Source organism: Sarcophilus harrisii, chromosome 3 (assembly GCF_902635505.1).
Source record: "Sarcophilus harrisii chromosome 3, mSarHar1.11, whole genome shotgun sequence".
Lineage (NCBI taxonomy): Eukaryota > Metazoa > Chordata > Mammalia > Dasyuromorphia > Dasyuridae > Sarcophilus > Sarcophilus harrisii.
Window position 1 is genome coordinate 319,219,905 of NC_045428.1, and position 19,408 is coordinate 319,239,312.

Sequence of the window (19,408 nt, forward strand, 5' to 3'; positions counted from 1 at the left end):
CTGCTGAAATCATTTAATTTTCTCTTGCCAGTATTTTACATTCTTTATCAAAATCCAAATATGTTAACAGCTCCTACCTATAGATTCTGTAAATATCTTCAGACCGTCCCTTTCTGAGTCTGAGAATCCAGGCTCCTGGATTGGCTTTTAACTGAAAATAGCCCTGGAAGAAGAGAAATCTATTATCAGTACACTTGGAAATATCAAAATACTATTTATGTCTATCAAAAAGTAGTAATTTCTAATACTTTGCTAGAGAAACGGGCATGTATGTAATACTTTGCTAGAGAAACGGGCATGTATTAATGTTTAATCTCAAAAATCAACATATGACTCCTGGCAAAACACATATTATCAGCATACAATTATCCTAGCATCTGTGTTCTGAGGAGAAAATGTATAAAGTCTTGCCATAAAAAAGAAACAATATTAGATGTTCAGGCTATAAAGGGGTTCCCTGAACTTGTCTCTTTGAGTTACCACAGGTTATTTGTGAAACTTCAGAATTCAATCCATAAGTGGAATTAGAATCTTTAAAAATTCCTCTGACATTCAATTTTTTTTTTTTAACAAATTTGTCATTAATCTAATGATTGATAAAGCAAAGTCACTGTTAATTATAAATTTTAATGATGCCATGTATCTCAGAAATTCTTTCCTAACTTTTCCCCCCCCTGAGGCAATTGGGGTTAAGTGACTTGCCCAGGGTCACACGGCTAGGAGGTGTTAAGTATCTGAGGCCAGATCTGAACTCAGGTCCTCCTGACTTCAGGGCTAGTACTCTTATCTACTGTGCCACCTAGCTGCCCCTTCTTTCCTAACTTTTGAATCATTTAGCATTTTTCTTCAGATTTTGTCATCTGATAATTTCACTACTTACCAGATTGGCCATTACTATGGTATCAACAATAACTGGGTTAGCTGATGTTCCCAGTGTAAACTGGAGCCCTCGAGGAGGCTGTCCAGTTGTGATGTCATAGCAGTGTCCTTCTAATAAAAGATATTCAAGCTCATACTCTGCAGCTACTATGCTATCCACCTGTCAAACAAAAGGAGGGAATTATCATTTCAAAATTTTTAAATATGCCTTTTAAAACATTTCTTACATATTATGTTTTTTTTTAATATGATACCCAGATGGTGCTAAATTAATTCACAGAAAGGTTGTTAAGGGTAAGGAGACAAATCTGTCAAACTTTGGCAAAAATAAACATATTAAATACCTAGAAGGTACAAAAAACTGTTTAGTAAATTCTTTCAGAAGATAATAAAAAGATATACAAAGAATTGTCCCTGTACTAGTTACAGAGAGGAAGCAGAGAAAAATAACAATATAAAAAAGTATAATTTAAGTACTAAGTGAGTGGTACACAAAGTAAATATTGAAAATGCAGAAGAGGAACATTTACTCTAGTTAAAGAAGCCAGGAAAGGTTTCATAGAAAAGATACAATTTTAAAAACTACGCTTTAAAGCAGGGGTCCTCAAACTACGGCCCGCTGGCCAGATGTGGCAGCTGAGGACAATTATTCCCCTCACTTAGGGCTATGAAGTTTCTTTATTTAAAGGCCCACAAAACAAAGTTTTTGTTTTTACTATAGTCCGGCCCTCCAACAGTCTGAGGGCCAGTGAACTGGCCCCCTATTTAAAAAGTTTGAGGACCCCTGCTTTAAAGAATGGATAGAATTTAGACAAGTGAAAAGGGAGAAAAGTCATAGCAAAAAGACTAGTATGAGCAAAAGCATAGATATAAGAAAGCTCAATGCAAATTGACAGTAAGTAGATTGCTTAGGCAGAAGCAGAAAATTGGCAAGTACAGAGGGATAGAGCTAGAAAGATCAATTAAATCCTTTAGGACAATGTCCTAAAGTATGATGTCCTGAATGTATTTTATGGTACCATAATGGTCTAAATTCATTTATATTCCTCACCAAACACCTAACTTGCTGGAAGTTATCTGCCTGTGTGTTCCCTGGAGAAAACTTTTTATAAAAGCAAGTATCTATAATTATTATGTGAAGCTTTCCATATGAAAAAAACTAGTCAGTAACTTCATGTGATAAGGATTCTTATCGCAGATGAACTACTATCCTATTTTTGTGACCCTACCCAATGTCAACAACTCGGCATTACAGCTTAAAATTCTAATCTAATACTAGGATTTATTAGCCAGAGTATGATGTGTGGTATATTATGGGAGAGGCACAAGGGAATGGTGGATAGACTTGTCTTCAAAACTATAAACACTTTAGTCAAAGTCCCACCTAACTATGCAACTCTTTATAACTAAGTTGTAGAGAAAGTATTGGCTTAAGATGTGTCAAGAGAATAAGCTTTTATTAAGCACTTACTCGGTAACATGTTATGTTACTGTTAGAATGCAATCGTTTAGTCATTTCTGACTATATGACCTGATGGGCTTTTGTCCATGGTGTTTTCTTGGCAGAAACACTAGCATGTTTTGTCATTTCCTTCTTCAGCTCTTTTTACAGATAATGAAAAACTGAGGCAAAGAGTGCTAAATAACTTGCCCAGTTGCCCATATTGCTCATATAGCTAATAAGTGTGTGAGGCCAGATTTGAAGTCAGATCTTCCTGACTCCAGAAAACAACTACTAATATTACCTGAACTTCACAACAACTTGGGGAGACAGGTGCTATTATTGTATTTATTTTGCAGTTATAAAAATAGGAAAACAGAATTTAAAAGAGCTGCTTAGGATTACACAGCTAGTAAATGTCTGAGACAAATCTGAACTCGGGTCTTCTGGACTCCAGGCCCAGTGCTCTGTCAATTGCAACATTTAGCTACTTCTGGCTGAACACAGTGACTTCTTACTTGTTTATACTTCAAAAAGTACTGGTCATATTAAAATGTCTCAATAAATACTTTCTGAATGAAAAGGAATACAATTCTAATCTTTACATATTTGAGATATCTAAAATCATTTGCCTCAGATGGTTAGGATATACAAAAACCTTTGAGATAAACCTTTTTAGGTCTTTTTCCTTATTGTAAATGTACTAAAATTCTTAATCTATTCAATGAGCTATTCCTTCTTTTTATCAACCTTTTGCATGCATGGTAGACATTTAGAAGCAATGAAAACTTACCTCTTCTAAATAAATATTATCAAGGTCATAGGGTGTTCTGACAGACTCTACCATCCAACTCTCAGGTGTATTTAAATTCAATGTAAACAAAGGAGCCTGAGGCATATCCAAGAATTTGGCTATTGGACCTTTGGCAAAGCTGTTGTCTGCAGTGAAAGAAATCTCTGGTTCTAAAACATAACGGTAAAAGCTGAAATTGCAAAGAAAGATGTGTAAGAGTTCAATTAGTACATTGCTTTTTTCCCCTAGGTGAATAAAATGTGTCCTAAATAAACAAAAACATTCATATACATGAATTGCCATCTTCTACTGTGCTAAAATGGAGAAGCGTTTGGCTCCAGCCCAAAATGGGCAAATTCTTTCAGGATTGCCTTCATTTCTGCCTTTTCATGCATCCAGTGGGAAAAACGCATCACATTCCAAAAAACAGACTTAAAAACAAACTGGAACTACAACCTGTTTGTGACTTGGGAGCTTCCTGTACTTTAAACTTTTGAAAATTTACTATACAGAAACATTAAGTTTGACTAAACAAACTGATTTGCTGAGTGAGCCAATGTTACTTACGAGTCAAATTATTGTTCAAACTATACCTAGTCTTGCTAATAAAAGGGAAGGAAAAGATGGAGAAATTGGAACACTAACAAAAAAGATCTTAGTTTTGTTCCCTTTAAGTTTTCTAAAATAATACTGAATTCTCAAACCTCTGACTAGGGAAAAGTTCTGAAATGTAAATTCAGGTTAACCTTCCTAAATATGATGGTGATTTCTATTGTTGCTTTAAGACAAGTGACATATTATGAACAGTGATCACTATAGGGTTCCTTTGTTAAAAGGCATTAACTTACCTCTTTAAAGGCATGTCTGAAAGTTTAGATTGGCAATTCATAAATACTCTTAGATTCATATTTATCAGCTGGGTCAAAACCTAAAAGGAAATAAAATCGCAAAACAAAATTCTTGTTACAGAAAACATTGACTCTAGGGAATAGATTTTAATATCTATTTTTCACAAAATTTTACAAACTGAGAGATACACAGAGTAAGGGAATTTTTCATTATCAGTCTACAGAAGGAATAGAATTGCCATGTACTATCTGACAAGGACAAAAACATTTTCATATAGAATTTTATGTAGTCTGACTTCTTCTATTGGTTTTATTATTCACAGAGCTAAACTTTAGGCCACAGGAGAAGGAATAAGGGAGTTGCTAGAAGATACACATCTCCTGCAGAGATAATTTAAGTTTTTAAGTAGCTGCCCCATGCTGAGAATGAACTTCCAGTCAAAATCATAGATTTTCCCCACCCAAAGCTTAAAGAACAACAAACATGAGCATATGTCAACATCTTTTCTTTTTTTTAAACCATAAAAGACAGTGAAACACTTAAAGGAAAAATATACAACTAACTAAAAAGTTAGCTGTACTAACTGGTTTTTATATCATTAACAATAATATGCAATAAAAGTTAGCAGGAGTCACTGACAAAATTTCTTGGAATGTCTCTAGTAATCTATATAATTAAAATTAGGTTTCTTTCCAATTTAGGGTACATAATACTACAACAAAAATATATAGTAATATAGTAACTATGAAAAGAGAAAGTAAATAGGTAGGTGGCTTTGTGCTTACTTTGACTTTACATCATACAGTAAAACATGTGACAAAATTGATATTTTAGAAGTTTTCCTCTGGCTCCCTTTGGTTAAATAAATCAACACGATTTACCTATAATTTTTTGTATTTTAAGAAGATGCATAGGATGACCCAAATCTATATTAACTTTCAAAGCCTATAAAGCCATTCTCAATTTTAAGTATTCTTCTATGCCTCAAAAAGTTCTTTTTGCAGTTTTCTAATATTGTTCTATCCAAAATAAATTAATAGAGAATGGTCGAAGTATAAAAATAATTACAGAATATTAAATAATTACAGAATAATAAATACAGAATAACAAATTATGTTAGCTAAGATTATCTTTAAAGCACTATTGTATAGCACCCAGAAATGAATGAGTGAATGAATAAGTAAATGAATGAATGAATGACCAAATGGAGAAGGCATTTATTACACTTACTATGTGCCAGGCATTGTGCTAAAGAATATGCAAGAAAAGAATATACCATAAGGAGTGGAGCAAGTCTTTGAGCATCTCTGGTTACAGGGTCAACAATGGCCACTATATCAAAATATGTCTCTTTTTCCTTTGGTTTCAGTTTAACAGCACTAAAAAAAAAAAAAAAAAAAAAAAAAAAAAAAAGGGGGAAAGTTACTTACTAGAAGGAAAGAGAATATAATGTTAAATGCTTAAGCATTCTTTTCACATATTGGCTTTTCTTGCTGAATTTTTACATGAGGGAAAAAGGGGAAACACTGTGTTTAGAGGGAAAGGAGACAGAAAAGTGTTCAGAGAGGAAGCTGAACTTTAATAGGAATGATGATGGCTTGTGAAGAGGTACAGAGATGGAATAATGTGGACATAGAAGAGACAATGGCACTTTGTAAACCATAATGTATACTATAAAAAGTTAGCTGTTATTAATGATAGGAGGTAATGAAGAGTTATTAAAATATTATAATAAAACAAAGCATTCTATATTTAGAGTTCATTCTCTATGCCACTTGCCAAGAATGGGAACAAAGTAGAAGTTTCACACAAAAACAGATTCTTCACAAAAGGTAAATGTGTCATACATGGTGGTATAAAATACATACCAGAAGTCGTGTTCTTCATACAGCATGGCCTATTGCCAAGTAGTCCTTCTTTCTCTAACAAAATCCTAACAATTTGAGCTCAATCAGAATTGGCTTAAAATTATATTTAATTAAAAAGCTTCAAGTAAAGTAAGCAAAAGGTTGTGTTTTAGAGGCCACATGACATCTAAGTTGTATATGATAGGTGAACACATGCTTATGTTCACATATACAGACATTGTTATAGAATATATATACTGATGCATACATATATATACCCATATATATCTATAGGTAGATACAAGTATACCTGGAGATAGATCAATAGATAGTATCAGAAAAAAATAATAATATTTGTGAATTACACAGAACAGAGAACCATAACCAGTCTAGACCTTGGTTTATATTCTAAAATCTTTTATTTCTTATTAATCATTGCAAGCACTAAGAAGAAAAGAAGGCTCAAAATTGGTATATGGGTGAATTTATGCAAAAATCAAACTCAAGCTGCCAAGATAATCAGTTGCCCTTATTTCACAGAGCAATAAAGAACTGGGAAGTCCTTACCCCACAATGCTCAATCAGCATGAATATCCACACAATGTTTATCCATGAATGGCCTGTTCTACCATTTTGAATTTCATAATGTCAGAACCTCTGGTAAGTTGTGACTTCAAAAATCCAAGTAAACTAGACTAAAATGAGTAACTACCATGTTAAATAACTTGTTCTAGCCAAGTAAAGATAAAAAAAAAGCTGCTAGTATAAACTGCAAGGTTCTTCTAATCCAATCCCCTGACAGTGTCACAAAGACTTCAACAAAAGTCAATGAAGTTTTACAACTTTTAACAAATCCTGAAATTTTTCCTTGCCTGGCCTTGCCTCTAAACCGAACTAAATATTATCTCAGCCCTCATAGAGTTCTTTTCCAAGATGTATCGAATTTTCTTTAAAGGGTTCTTTATCTTACAACCAAAAGAGATAATTGTATCCTCTACTCCAAAACTTCTTAAGCTGTGGGTCAAGACCCCTTTGGGGTTGAACAATAATTGAACGTTGTGGTTGTGAAAAAATTTGGCAACAATAATTCAAAAATCAAACTCATTGAATGCAGGGTGTTTCTGGCAATATTTGTCCATGTTGCATCACACAACTTCCCTGTAGCCTTGGTTCTGAATATACAACATACGCACTTTACACTGTGGATGCATGAATGCTGCCAGAATCACTTTGGCTCAGATTTAACAGGTGTCACATACAAATTCCTTGGGCAAAAAGTGGTCACGAGTGGAAAGTTTAAGAAGCCTTGTTCTAATACATATCCTCACCCTGTCCTCTACCCAAGCTTTTTGCCATGCCATCTCATGCATGCAATGGTATTACCTTATTTCCATTTCCCTCCCTTTTTTTCAAGGGCAATCTGTGATGCTATCTCTAGGAACTTTTTTCACCCTCACTCACCGAAAGGTAAAGTCTGTTTTTCATGCTTATTTCACCCATCACAGTTATTTGGGTACTTGGTACTCCTATCATTAGAATGCAAGGTCCCTGATATCAGATGACATGATACAGATCTAACTTGCACAGTGACTCAGAGTGAGCACTTGATGTTTTTTGAACTGAGCCAACAAGATCATCTGGTCTATTTTACTAAATCTTTTATATTTTCTAAAGGATAAAATGAGAAATGAATTCATTTAGGAACAACTGTGAAATTTTATAAGACCAAAAAATTATAAGCTGGTAAATAAGCACTTAATGTCTTTCCTGTTCTAAAACATAAGTCCACTCAAATTCTACAATAAAAAATTAAAGTGACACATATTAAATTTAAAACTACATAGAAAAATTAAAGCAAACTTGTTCTGCATTATGTACTGAAATTTCAAAGTGAATTTTATACCTGTGTCGGTCTTCAAAAAACTGGTAGTCAATTCTTGCTTCTCCTTTAGGTTGGGCAGAGAGGAGAGCATCCACTTTCATCACCAAGTCACTTGCCCTAAGAGAAATGCTGTTAGTGTTAGCACTTTCACTTATGAAAGGTGTATATTATCTAATATACACCTCCATAAATCTGAAACATCAAGGGATATATAACAAAGACTTCTACTAAGATTATTATTTAAAATGATCTGGTGATAACCACTCATTTCTGAAATAGAGTCTAAAGAAACTAGACCAAACCATGAACCAAAACTATTAGACTATTATCCAAAATATATGATTTCAAGTACAATTTTAATAGAAAACAGAAATCTATTTAGTGAATCAATATTAAGTAAAAATGAATCCAGAAATTTCCTAAAACTACTTTACAGAAAAAACAATCAAACAATAAAACAAACTAAAAAAATTAAGTCAAAAATGTTCCAAACTAAAGGACCGAGTGTACCCCTTTATCACAGGAAAATAAAAGTTATGCCATGGTTAATGTATTTTACTCTGTCTCCCAAATAAGAGCAGGTACCTAGTGACGAGCCTTTTTCTGAAGGGGTTGCTCTAGGAACTTTCCCCCCCCCGCCATTCCTGCCATTAGAGGGACAAATGATGAGAATGAACAACTGGAAAATGAAAAAATTTCTACCAATTTCAATAAAATTATGTTTTCCTCTATTAAAAAATGTTCTATTCATTTAAGTCCCTGGTTATAATTTTAAATATAGGCTAATAAAATCATTACAATATGTGGATATGAGGGCAGCTAAATGGTGCAGTTAATAGAACAGCAGTCTTAGAGTTCAAATCTAGTCTTAGATACTTAATATTTACTAGCAGTGAGATCCTAAGCAAGTCACTTAACCACAATTGCCTTGTAAAAACCAAAACAAAAAACAAGCAACAACTACAACAAAAGATGGGGATGAATAGAGGCCAGAAACATGTCAGCAGGCAAGTGGATCCTCCTAACAGACAAATTAAATTTTTTTTAAAAATTAGGATGGAAAAAAGTCACTCTCTCTAAAGTTACAGGTACAGACTTTGGAAGTATGAATGAGAGGCATCTGTAGCTGACAAAAAGAATTCTACTAAAAGCTACATAGCTAGAAGGGCCCTGAGAAAAAAGAATAATTCTGGGAAATTTAAGTATTCCCATTTGGTTGGTTGACCAATTGTTTTGTGTCTTTCTGTGATCCCATTTAGGGTTTTCTTGGCAGAGATATGGGAGAATTTGCCAGTTCTCCAGATCATTTTACAGATGTGGAAAAAGGAAAAGAGTTAGGTGACTTGCTCAGGGTCACACAATTTGAGCCAGATTTGAACTCTGGTCTTCCTGACTCCAGGGCTGGTGCTTTATTCACTATGTAACCTACCTGCCCTTCTATCTGGTACTATTCTAGAATCTGTGATTAGAGAATCTTCTGGCTGCCAGTGAAAATTCAAGGATGACCCAGCTAGAAATTGAAGTATCTCTGGTGGTTCGGGGACAAGGCAAGTCTCAGTAGATACATTGGTTAAAATGCAAAGACATTCCAAGGAATTCTCAAAAATTCCTCAGTATGACCCACCTCCTAAAGAAGTATGACCCATAAGCATCCTACAAAGTATGCAATTGATGGCCCATTAAGTACCATCTGAAAGGCATCTATTTGCTAAGAACCTTCTTTTATGACTGTTAAGTTGACCAGAGAAGTTGTTCATATACTACACAACTTGGCTAAGCAATGATTTAAGCAACTACTAAGGTCAAGACTTAACACTCAAAACATTTATCTTGAACATCACATCATATCATGAGAGAATGCAAAAATAGCAGAAAACCTTTTGAATGTTAAAGTTTGTCCTTAAATATTTAAGAAGCAATGAAAATTCAACCTCCATGCATATATGATCACATGGCTTCAGGATAGACAGGATATACTCATTACAGAAAAACAGCCTATTTTTTCCACAAAGAAAAGAAAATTAGAAATTCAGTTCTTTGTCTACTGAAATTTACACTGGCTTTTTTTTTCTTTTCCCAAAAAGATTATGAAGTAAAACACACAACTAGGTAGGATTATTATATTTTTAAATCTAGAAGCAGAGTGTATTTTTATGATTGGCATATGCACAAATTTGGTAGACATTTTAAAAAAGGAAGTCAGTAAGAAAAGATTTTATTAATAGAGGCTTTATGTCTTAAGCTAATCTTTCCTTTCATTTCTAACTTACACATCTTCCTCTACCCGGAGCTGCTGAATATGAGATTTGATTTTCTGCCCTGAGGTCTTTAGAATTATATTTTCTAATAAGTGGAAATCATCTTGATTAAAAAGTTCACCATCTTTCAGTGGCCCAATAATCTGTGAAGAAAAAAGAAGCATGGTGGTCGGTTTTATGATCTAAAAGCTTGTATATAATAAGGAAATTTTAGGATGATACAGAAACAAAAAATAAGAAGAAGAATTAAGGTAATCATAGGCTACAATGATGTGAGCACACTTTGATATGTCACTCCAAAACTCAAATTCCAATAGATCCCATTTCCTTCAGGATATAAATTTCTATTTAGAATTTTTAAAACTTAACAAGCTGGCCCTAATCTACTTTTCCAGCCTTAATAAACATTACAACAATCCAGCCAAAGTGGCCTTCTTGCATTCATTTCACATGACACTTTGGGGACATCTGTACTGGAATGCAAATTCCCAGCATCTAGGCTTCTTAGAATCCCAAGTTCCTTTTAAACCTGAGCCCAGACAACATCTCCTCTGTGGAGCCCTACTTCTTTGTCCCACCTACTCAAGCCTTTACCAATTTTGTTTATGTCTATATGTCTTTGTGTTCTCTCCCCAACCAGAATAGCTTCCTGTGAGCAACACTGGTTCATTTGTATCATGACCTACTGACAAATAATATCACTTATAACCTTTCCATTAATCCCATCCTCCAAGTCTCTTTCCTTGGACTGTAAATGTAACTATACCAGATTCTAATAGGTGAGCTTTTACCTAACCTCCCTAACTCAGGCTTCCTCAAACATTCCCACACCATCCTTCTCTCCAAAACCCCCATATTTCGGGTTTCTCTTAATATGTCTTCCCCTATTTAAGTATGGGCTCCTTTTAGGCACGGTATGACTTAATTTCTTATATTTGTATCCTCAGGATATATAGCACAATGTTTGGGGAAAAGTGGTCTTTAAATAAATGCTTGTTGGTTGGTATGTTACAATCATGTTTAGGGGCAAAAAAAAATGCTGTATTAAAGGGAAATACTTCAATGATAACATACTGCTGTACTCTAAAATTCTGTTAAAATCAATCTGGCTGAATTCCTTACCCGTCCATTGCTGATCACAGCCCTTTCTCCCCTCTTTAGCTTCAGAACTTCCGTACAGTATAGAGCATGAGACAAAATAAAATCTGCTTTGGAAGAATCAAAGGCATCTTTAAAAAGGCCGATATCCATGCCCTAAAAGAATATTAGTTGCTTTTATTAAATAATCAAAATGAATAAACTAAAATTTGGGGGTAATTTAAAAAAACAAATAAATAAGTGATAAGTAGATAAATGATCTTTTGCTTGGCTAATTAATGAGGAAATATGATTCATTATTATTATCATTAACATTACACAGTATATAAGATAGCTGACAACCTCTAATAAGCTAGTAATTATTAGCTGTTTCTTTGTACAACTTTATTAAATCAATATATATTCTCAAAATTCATTACCAAACTTAGTTTGTATTTCTCAATCTTGTCCACTCTGTTTTAAATTAATTTCCTTCCTAAGGAAACATACATTTCAGGAACTGATATTTATTTCCAAAGCATATTTAAAACCAAAATACTTTTTTTAACTGGAAAAAGTTGGACAGTGTAATTAAATAAATTAATTTCACAGCATGAGTTCATATAATTAACACATTTAGAATTCACAAGCTTCTATCTCCAAAAATGTACGGTTCAAATGATATTTCTTTTGGTCTTATATACACTTACATATCTGTGTGAATACAGTGTTCTGTCACAGTGACAAAAATGCTGTATTAAACAAAGGACTCTGGATTTACTTCATAAACTTTATGAAACCCAGTGCATTTCAAAGACATAAAAAATGTCATCGAATTCTTCTTTTCAGGAGGGACTCCCACAATTTCAAAAATGAGTCCTCTGAGGCCAGGAATAAGAATTTTACAAGCTGATGTGATAATGAACAAGAAGCACCAGCCCCTTAGAAGTTCACTGGGATAGTGAGCAATGGAATAGAACAAGTGTGGAAAAGGCACAAAGACTTACCCCAACAGCAAATTCTGTAATGTCAGTTCCTGTTGCCAGGGCTTCTGCAGTCTCTTCCTTGACCATTTTAGTAATGAAATTCTTAGCACTACTAGATGTTTGTGTTTGGAGAGCTGCCCAGAGAGCTCTGGAGATTCGAGTGTTCTCAAAACGTGGTTCTTTACTAGGATTATTGATCATGCTAATTCGAATATTGTTACTGGACTTCTATGGATACAACAAAATGAGGGTTAAAAGTTATTAAGTGGATGTGATTAAATAAAAAGTAGCAATAATATTAACACACTTTTGTAATATACTACAAATGATTAAAAAGAAAAGTAATCGATTAAAAAAAGAAAAAACTTTAATATAACCAGAAAGATTTAGTAATGGATTATCTAATCTATGTGACAAAACAAGATAATGAATACACTTTATTTTCACAGAACAATTTCTTTTATGATAATTTTTTTCTCCTCCTTTACAATCCTCTCAAATTGCACTATTTGTGCTTATGTCTATATTTGCTCAATGTCTACTCACACACATACATATACTTCAAAGGACCTCTGATCTCAGTTTTCACAGGTACTCCATCCAATAGTGCAGATTACAAGTCACTCATTCATTCTCTTCCTATGGGACTTTTGCCTACATGCTTTCATAAAATCTTCTATAAAGAGTATATCCAAAATTCTAAAGACTTGTCTAAGTCTTTCAACACAAGACGCTTTAGTGGTATTAGGTCCTCTTCTCTCACACTATGTGATTGTTCCACCTACTTTTCAGATTAAATATTTTCTATATTTCTTCTTATGCCAATTCTCCTGAAACTAGAGACACAATGTAGTTCATTTGTGATTAGTAACTGTTCATTATCATTTAGGTCACCCATAATTTTGATTCTTCCCAGTTCACAGTTATATAGGATCATGGGAAGAATACTGGTTTTTAAAAGATGTGATTTTGTTTCTGGAAGCAGATTGGAACTGTTGAGAGCCATACACAATTTCCCAAATGCAATTTAGCTTCTCTCTATCCCATTCTGTTCTGGACCTACTTCACTGTTCATCTGCTATATCTAAGATTTATGTAATGAGGAATCAAATCAATGGGCTGTCAATCCAAATACATATCACAGTTAGGAAATATATATTCTTCACGTGTGTGTGTGTGTGTGTGTGTGTCTGTGTGTGTTCTGTGTGTGGGATTGTGAATAATGAAAAGAAGGCTACATTATTCCATGGCTTGAGGCACAATTATCTTCCATAAAAAAGAACATCTCGAGGATCTTATCAGTTGTAAACCTCCTCTTCCATTTGGACACTATGTTAGGCATGATCCAGGATAGTAGGGGAACATATTAGTGTGTATGCCTCTTTTATTGTTTCTTTTTTTTTCCCCCTTGAGGCAGTTGGGGTTAAGTGACTTGCCCAGGGTCCCACAGCTAAGTTAGTGTCTGAGGCCACATTTGAACTCAGATCCTCCTGACTTTAGGGCTATTGCTCTATCTACTACACCAACTAGCTGTACCATTCTTTCTTAATATAACAAGAAGATCAACAATGTTGTATCACTTGTTATACAAAAGGAGGAATTTTGATAGATGGGACAAACCAAGAAAAATTTATATCATCTAAGGTTATATTAATGGCTTCAAATAAATACTGTTGTTACTAAGACAATCATTTCTTTTTAATCTTTCTTTTTTATTTTAAAGTCACCTATTCTTTTGTGTAAGACTAGCATGTAGTAGTCTTTTCTCTCCTTCCTTTCATTCAACCAATAAGGAAATAAAGAATAGCCTGTTGAGGAAAAATTCTAAACCTTAACAAAGTTATAAGAGAACCTGCACAGACTTGCCTGGTGCTTGATAGCATCATATAATAATTGTCTTCCAGAAGGACGATCAAAATCCCCAACAATCCAAAAAGTTACAGGTCTAATAAAAGAATCATCTGTGGAAAAATGAAAATAGTATTTGGAGGGGCAAGAAATTCCATATGGTACAATACTGGTAATGCATTAAAAAGCACCTCTGAAACCCATGCAAGATTTTAAAAAGTGCAAAGCTTTTAGTAAGGACAAAGTTAAAGTATTGGTACTTACATGCAAAAAGGTAAAGAGTTTATATCCACAGTGGCTTAATTCCAGACATGCACTGATTAATTCTATTACATTGTGAATTAGCACCATTAGCATGTGAACTTACAAGGAACCTTTGAACTTGCAAGTAACATACTGTATTTTAAAAAAATTGTTGCCTATTGATGCATAATTAAACTTTACAACAATTTAAACAAAATTTAATTTCACTGCTATGAGGCTGTTGTTACCCACAGGTTCCAGGGCCCTCATTAAAAAGTGTCCAGTAATTCCCAATTATGAGGGTCCCAGAAAAGATGTAAGATACTTAAATAAAGCAATTGGAAATTCTAAAATTATGAGTTACCATAGATCTCCTTGGAAGACATTCCTGGACAATAGGAAAGGAGCAAATGAGTGGGACAGAATGAAACTTCACTTTGAAAATAATATCAAAGCACAATTGAAGAAAAAGAATCTTAAAAACAACTCCCTGGGTTCAAGGGATTAGATAGGAAAAAGTGTCAGAAATTCCTACATCAGATTTGGGAATAGAGCCCTACTATTCTAATCTAAAAGAATTATTTCTTTTGGGGAACCAGATGGTACATAAATTCCTGAATTATATATATATATGCTTTGAAAACCAAATTTTCTCACTGAAAGGAATTCAGAAGGGACAAAATTAGCTTTTCCAGATGATACTTAGTACTGTGAAAAGGCAGTAAATATAACAAGAACTAAAGAGAAACTTCCCCAGAAAGAAAGATGGTCATTTTCTGACCTCAACAGAAGACTTTTACAAAGTCAAGTATCATTGAAGAAATAACCTTACCTAAAAGCTATAAGTAATAAATACAAATAAAACTTTTAAAGACTGAATTTCTCTAAATAATTCTGGGGAATAGACAATACTCTACAATGATGAATTAACAATTTTCAATCTATCATTAAGTTTTTACAATGAACTCAAAAATACTATTTGAAATGTTATTAAAAAGAAAATTCATAGCATCTTTCCCAGGAGATGATAAAACCTATTGTCACAATTACCAAAAATATACTGAATCAAAGATAAGACCCAAAGTGATTACCTTTCTTTGTCAAATAGGTCATACTATTGGCTACAGCTGCAGTCTTATCCTGTGAATCCAAAAGAGAAAATCTAGCATAATCGTCCACAAAAAAGTTATCTGAAAAGGAAAAAATAAAAGAGACTTATACTCTTATTTCACATGCAAATATTTCTTATAATGCTAATATCAGCTAGTAACTTCATTTATTATCTTTAAACTTAACATAGATTTTGCTGTTTATTTGATAAGAAAAGTACAGCATGGTTATAAAATGTTCTCTATATTTTCAAGGAACTATCTTTTTTTTTTTTTTTAAAGATACAATGAAATCACAGCATATCATATTATATATACACAAACATATGCATACTTGGGGGAGGAAACAAAGAGACTTTAACAGAGAGGAATCAGTAAGGGGTTTTGACCACGGGAATAATAGCAGTGTGAGGAAAATAGTGTCTCAAAGATTTGTTTGATTGTAATGTGTTAGATGGACAGACAAGTGGAAGAGTACACTCAAAATCATTTAAGAAGCTATTATAAAACTAATCCTGTTGTGAGGCGATGAGTTGGATTGGACAAGTAAATGAAAACTTCAGACTAGCCAATTCTACAAGCTCTTCCACTAATATATCCTATCAAGCACCCCCACCCCTTTCTAAAATATCCTATTTCTTTTATCTCCACAGATGCTCTTCCCTCCTATTTTCCCAAACTCCCCACCAATCAGCATTCAACTTATCCTTTCCTGGACATTATACCCCTCTCCTCAGCACCTAACCTACCCTTGTAAATATATCAAGAACCCATTTAATTACTTAGATTGAATTCCTAAGCCAGATCACAATTTGAAACTGAAACTCCTTGGCTTAATTTTTCTCTACAGGAATTAGGACCTTTTAAAAGAATCTTGTGTAGCTCTTTTTCTTCCCTAAGGGACTCAGCAGTTATCTTCCTCTATAAGGAAGTCTGTTAAAAAAAAAAACAAAAAACAAAAAATAAAACAAAAACAAAAACCATGTCTCCTAAATATGAGATAGGCTAAATTAAGGAAAAACTAAACTCATTCATTTACCAAGGATTAACTAAGTACTAACTAGTGACCTTCATAGATTGTAAGCTCCTTGAGGTTAGGGACTATTTTGTTTCTCTTGGTCCATGCAGTACCTAGCACAGAGTCTGATACACAGTGGTTGATTAATAAATGTTTGTTGATTGATTGTGATATTTTAGAAAAAGTCAAGGGATTTGGAATGATTAAAAGGATCACATTTCTAGTTTCACCACTCAGCTGTGTGGCTTAGGGCAAATCACTTAATCTAACTATACCTGTTACCTCATTTGTAAAACGGAAATAATATTATTTGCACTACCTATCACATAAATTTACTAGGATAAAAGTACTTTAATCATTTTAATGAACAGAGGACTAAACATCTTCACAACTTCTCAAAAACTTTCCAAAACAGAAATTATGTGCCAAAGATATAGCAAGTCTTCAGGAGTAGGATACCCAGAGTCCAAAAGAAATAACCTTACACTCAATGATCCTGAGCTCATTCAGCACCCCCTCCCTGACTTTCCCATGCTACTGGCAGAGGATATTAACAAAGCAATGGGCTGGCAACAAAACCCAACCTTTGTAGAGGTAGGAAGTTCACAAATGTTACACAACATACATATTTTGGGATTTTTTCCAAAATTTTTCCACTCTAAAACATAGCAATTGTTATTTATGATGGCTCTCTTGAGAACAGAAGAGGAAGAAACAGATATATCAATAAAAAAAATTTTTTTAAAAAGAATAAAAAATTTGTAAAAATGAATACACAAGTTTTATCATATTATTGTATTACACTGCAGCTTACAATTTGATAGTTCTTATACTACAAAATACTATTGTAATACTGTTAGTTCAGAAACCTGAAATCATTTCATCCTGTCACTGATTTTCTGAATGGGTCACAGGAGCTAAAATGAAGCAGAGGATAATGTATCTACATCTCTTGGATTAACTCACTTTCAAGCTTCAAACTAACCTAAAATTTTAAGGACAAAACTTCAGTGTATCTTAAGCCCTAGATCAGTGAAGAATAGCACTGACTTGTCATATTCAAATAATGACAAAACAGACTAGCAAATACAAGGCAGAAATCATGGTCAATCAAGCCTGAATCTAATACTCTATTCCTGTGTCTATCTGACGCAATGCTTATCTATGCATAGCATAGGGCATTCTGTCATCAGTAGGAGACTGGAACATTCATTGGTTTGAGTTCTGGAAGAAAAACGTCTTCAATCACAAAGAAAAGACATGCAAAAGGGCAGAGGTCTGTATTTGACCTTATTTTTAAAATCCCAGTAAATTCAGCACTAACCTGAGAATGAGTAAAGTGAATCAGACAGTGGCAAACATTTTAACATAAATAAGGATGATATATGATTTTACAGCTAAAATATCAGTCTTTCTTTCATGATGTCTCTAGCTAGAAACTTTTTTGTCCACCTGTGTTTAATGAAGTAGAAAGACTTGCTTTTCATAAAGTATTATACCCTTGCCTTTATGACTTTGGAAGTCCATTATCATAGGATTGGAAGCAACTACCTGACTACAAAATTAAACTTTCCAGACCTAGCAATTCTAGAGTTCTTACTACTACAAGGTAAGAAAGAGATAAGTCAGTCAATCTCCATAAATCTCCCCTGGTCTCTGCATTCTTTCCAAGAGTTCCTATGCCATAGCACAGAACTTCAATTTTCTTGTTGCTCTCTACTGAAAAGGGGTCAATCAACACAAGATTTATATTCCCAAGTCTTCCTCAAATCAGATCTCTTTTTGGTAATTTAATGAATAAATAAGTTGCATAGAAAAACAAAACCAAACAAAACAAACTTAATCCATGTGGGAAAGGCAACCACATCATATTCTGCCTCCCTGTTTAGAACATTTCTATTAGGAGACTAGAATTAGGCATGGAGAGGCCGAAGGCCAGAAATACTAGGCTCACTTTTTGACTTTTTAGTTTAGGTACAAGACTGAAAAAATTATACTTTGCATTTCCATGAAGAAAAACTCAAGTTTTTACACATATCTATATTTTCTTTTTATATAATGGAGAAGCCACTTTCAGAATAACACTTCCATTTTAACAAATCTATTAAACTGAACTTTTTTGGTTCTCTGAATGATTCTTCATAGCCACCATAATGTCATGTGATAAGAGTCTGAACAATACTTCAACATAACCTTTTAAGTTGGATTTTAAATACTCAATAGTTGATGATTGTTCTTTCTTCCTGAAAAGGACCAAAATAACATCATTATGTTAGTCAGGTTATTGTGCGTCCAATCAAAGCTGATCAGACCAATACACCTTCAGAATGCTCTGCCATAGGTCAGACACAGTCTCTATGAACATTTGGGATGGCTTCTCTAACTTCGTATTAATCATAATTTTTCTGCGCTAATTCAATTGTGTTTTGCTCACAAAACATAGCATGTTCTCTAATGAGGCTACACTATGCCAGAGAGTCCAGACACAAACAGTCTCTATGAACATTTAGGATGGCTTCTCTAACTTCGTATTAATCATAATTTTTCAGAGCTAATTCAATTGTGTTTTGCTCACAAAACATAGCATGTTCTCTAATGAGGGTACACCATGCCAGAGAGTCCTGTGCCAGTGTCTCCTATACCATATAGTCAATTCTAAAGTTCTTGAATCACTGAGAATGTCTTTGTATCACTTTTTCTGATCACTTTGTGAGCACCTGTTTTGTGTGAATTCTCCATTAAATAGTCTTTTTAGCAGCATATATTTGGCATTTGAGCAATGTGGCCAGTCCAACAGACTTATGCTCTTTGCAGTAGAATTCGAATGCATGAAGTTGAGAAAAGACATCAGTGTCTGGTATCTTATCCTTTAAGGTGACTTCAAAATCTTTTGAAGACAATTCAAATGGAAACTATTCACACCTCTGGCATAGCACTGGGATGCTATCCATGTTTCACAGACATTCAACAGTGAAGTCAGCACAGTAGTTCTGTAGAAGTTCAGTTTGGTAGTCAGTCTATTACCTCTCCTTTCCTATACTTTACTTTGGAAACTTTCAAACACAAATCTAGCTCTAGCAATGGTGTTTCAACCTCATTTTCAATCTGTGCATCCCTCGAGTATACTGCCAAGGTAAGTGAACCGCAGCATTCAAAATGTCATCATCTGCTGTAACCA

The 19,408-nt window shown here is 33.9% G+C and overlaps 1 protein-coding gene across 2 annotated transcripts in view; it reads right to left on the bottom strand.

The window, feature by feature from the left end:
• Nucleotides 1-19,408, bottom strand: part of UGGT1 (UDP-glucose glycoprotein glucosyltransferase 1) — a 96,310-nt gene that overhangs the window by 18,913 nt on the left and 57,989 nt on the right. The window contains exons 20-31 of one of the 2 annotated variants that reach the window (XM_031959851.1): nucleotides 15,195-15,293; nucleotides 14,468-14,491; nucleotides 13,879-13,973; nucleotides 12,034-12,240; nucleotides 11,072-11,203; nucleotides 9,962-10,092; nucleotides 7,713-7,808; nucleotides 5,239-5,341; nucleotides 3,962-4,041; nucleotides 3,114-3,303; nucleotides 881-1,039; nucleotides 78-163 (exon numbers count right to left, since the gene is read on the bottom strand). In XM_031959851.1, coding sequence (XP_031815711.1) covers nucleotides 78-163; nucleotides 881-1,039; nucleotides 3,114-3,303; nucleotides 3,962-4,041; nucleotides 5,239-5,341; nucleotides 7,713-7,808; nucleotides 9,962-10,092; nucleotides 11,072-11,203; nucleotides 12,034-12,240; nucleotides 13,879-13,973; nucleotides 14,468-14,491; nucleotides 15,195-15,293 — 1,402 coding nt within the window. The remainder of the gene's footprint in view (nucleotides 1-77; nucleotides 164-880; nucleotides 1,040-3,113; nucleotides 3,304-3,961; nucleotides 4,042-5,238; nucleotides 5,342-7,712; nucleotides 7,809-9,961; nucleotides 10,093-11,071; nucleotides 11,204-12,033; nucleotides 12,241-13,878; nucleotides 13,974-14,467; nucleotides 14,492-15,194; nucleotides 15,294-19,408) is intronic. The other variant, XM_031959850.1, reaches the window with a different exon arrangement.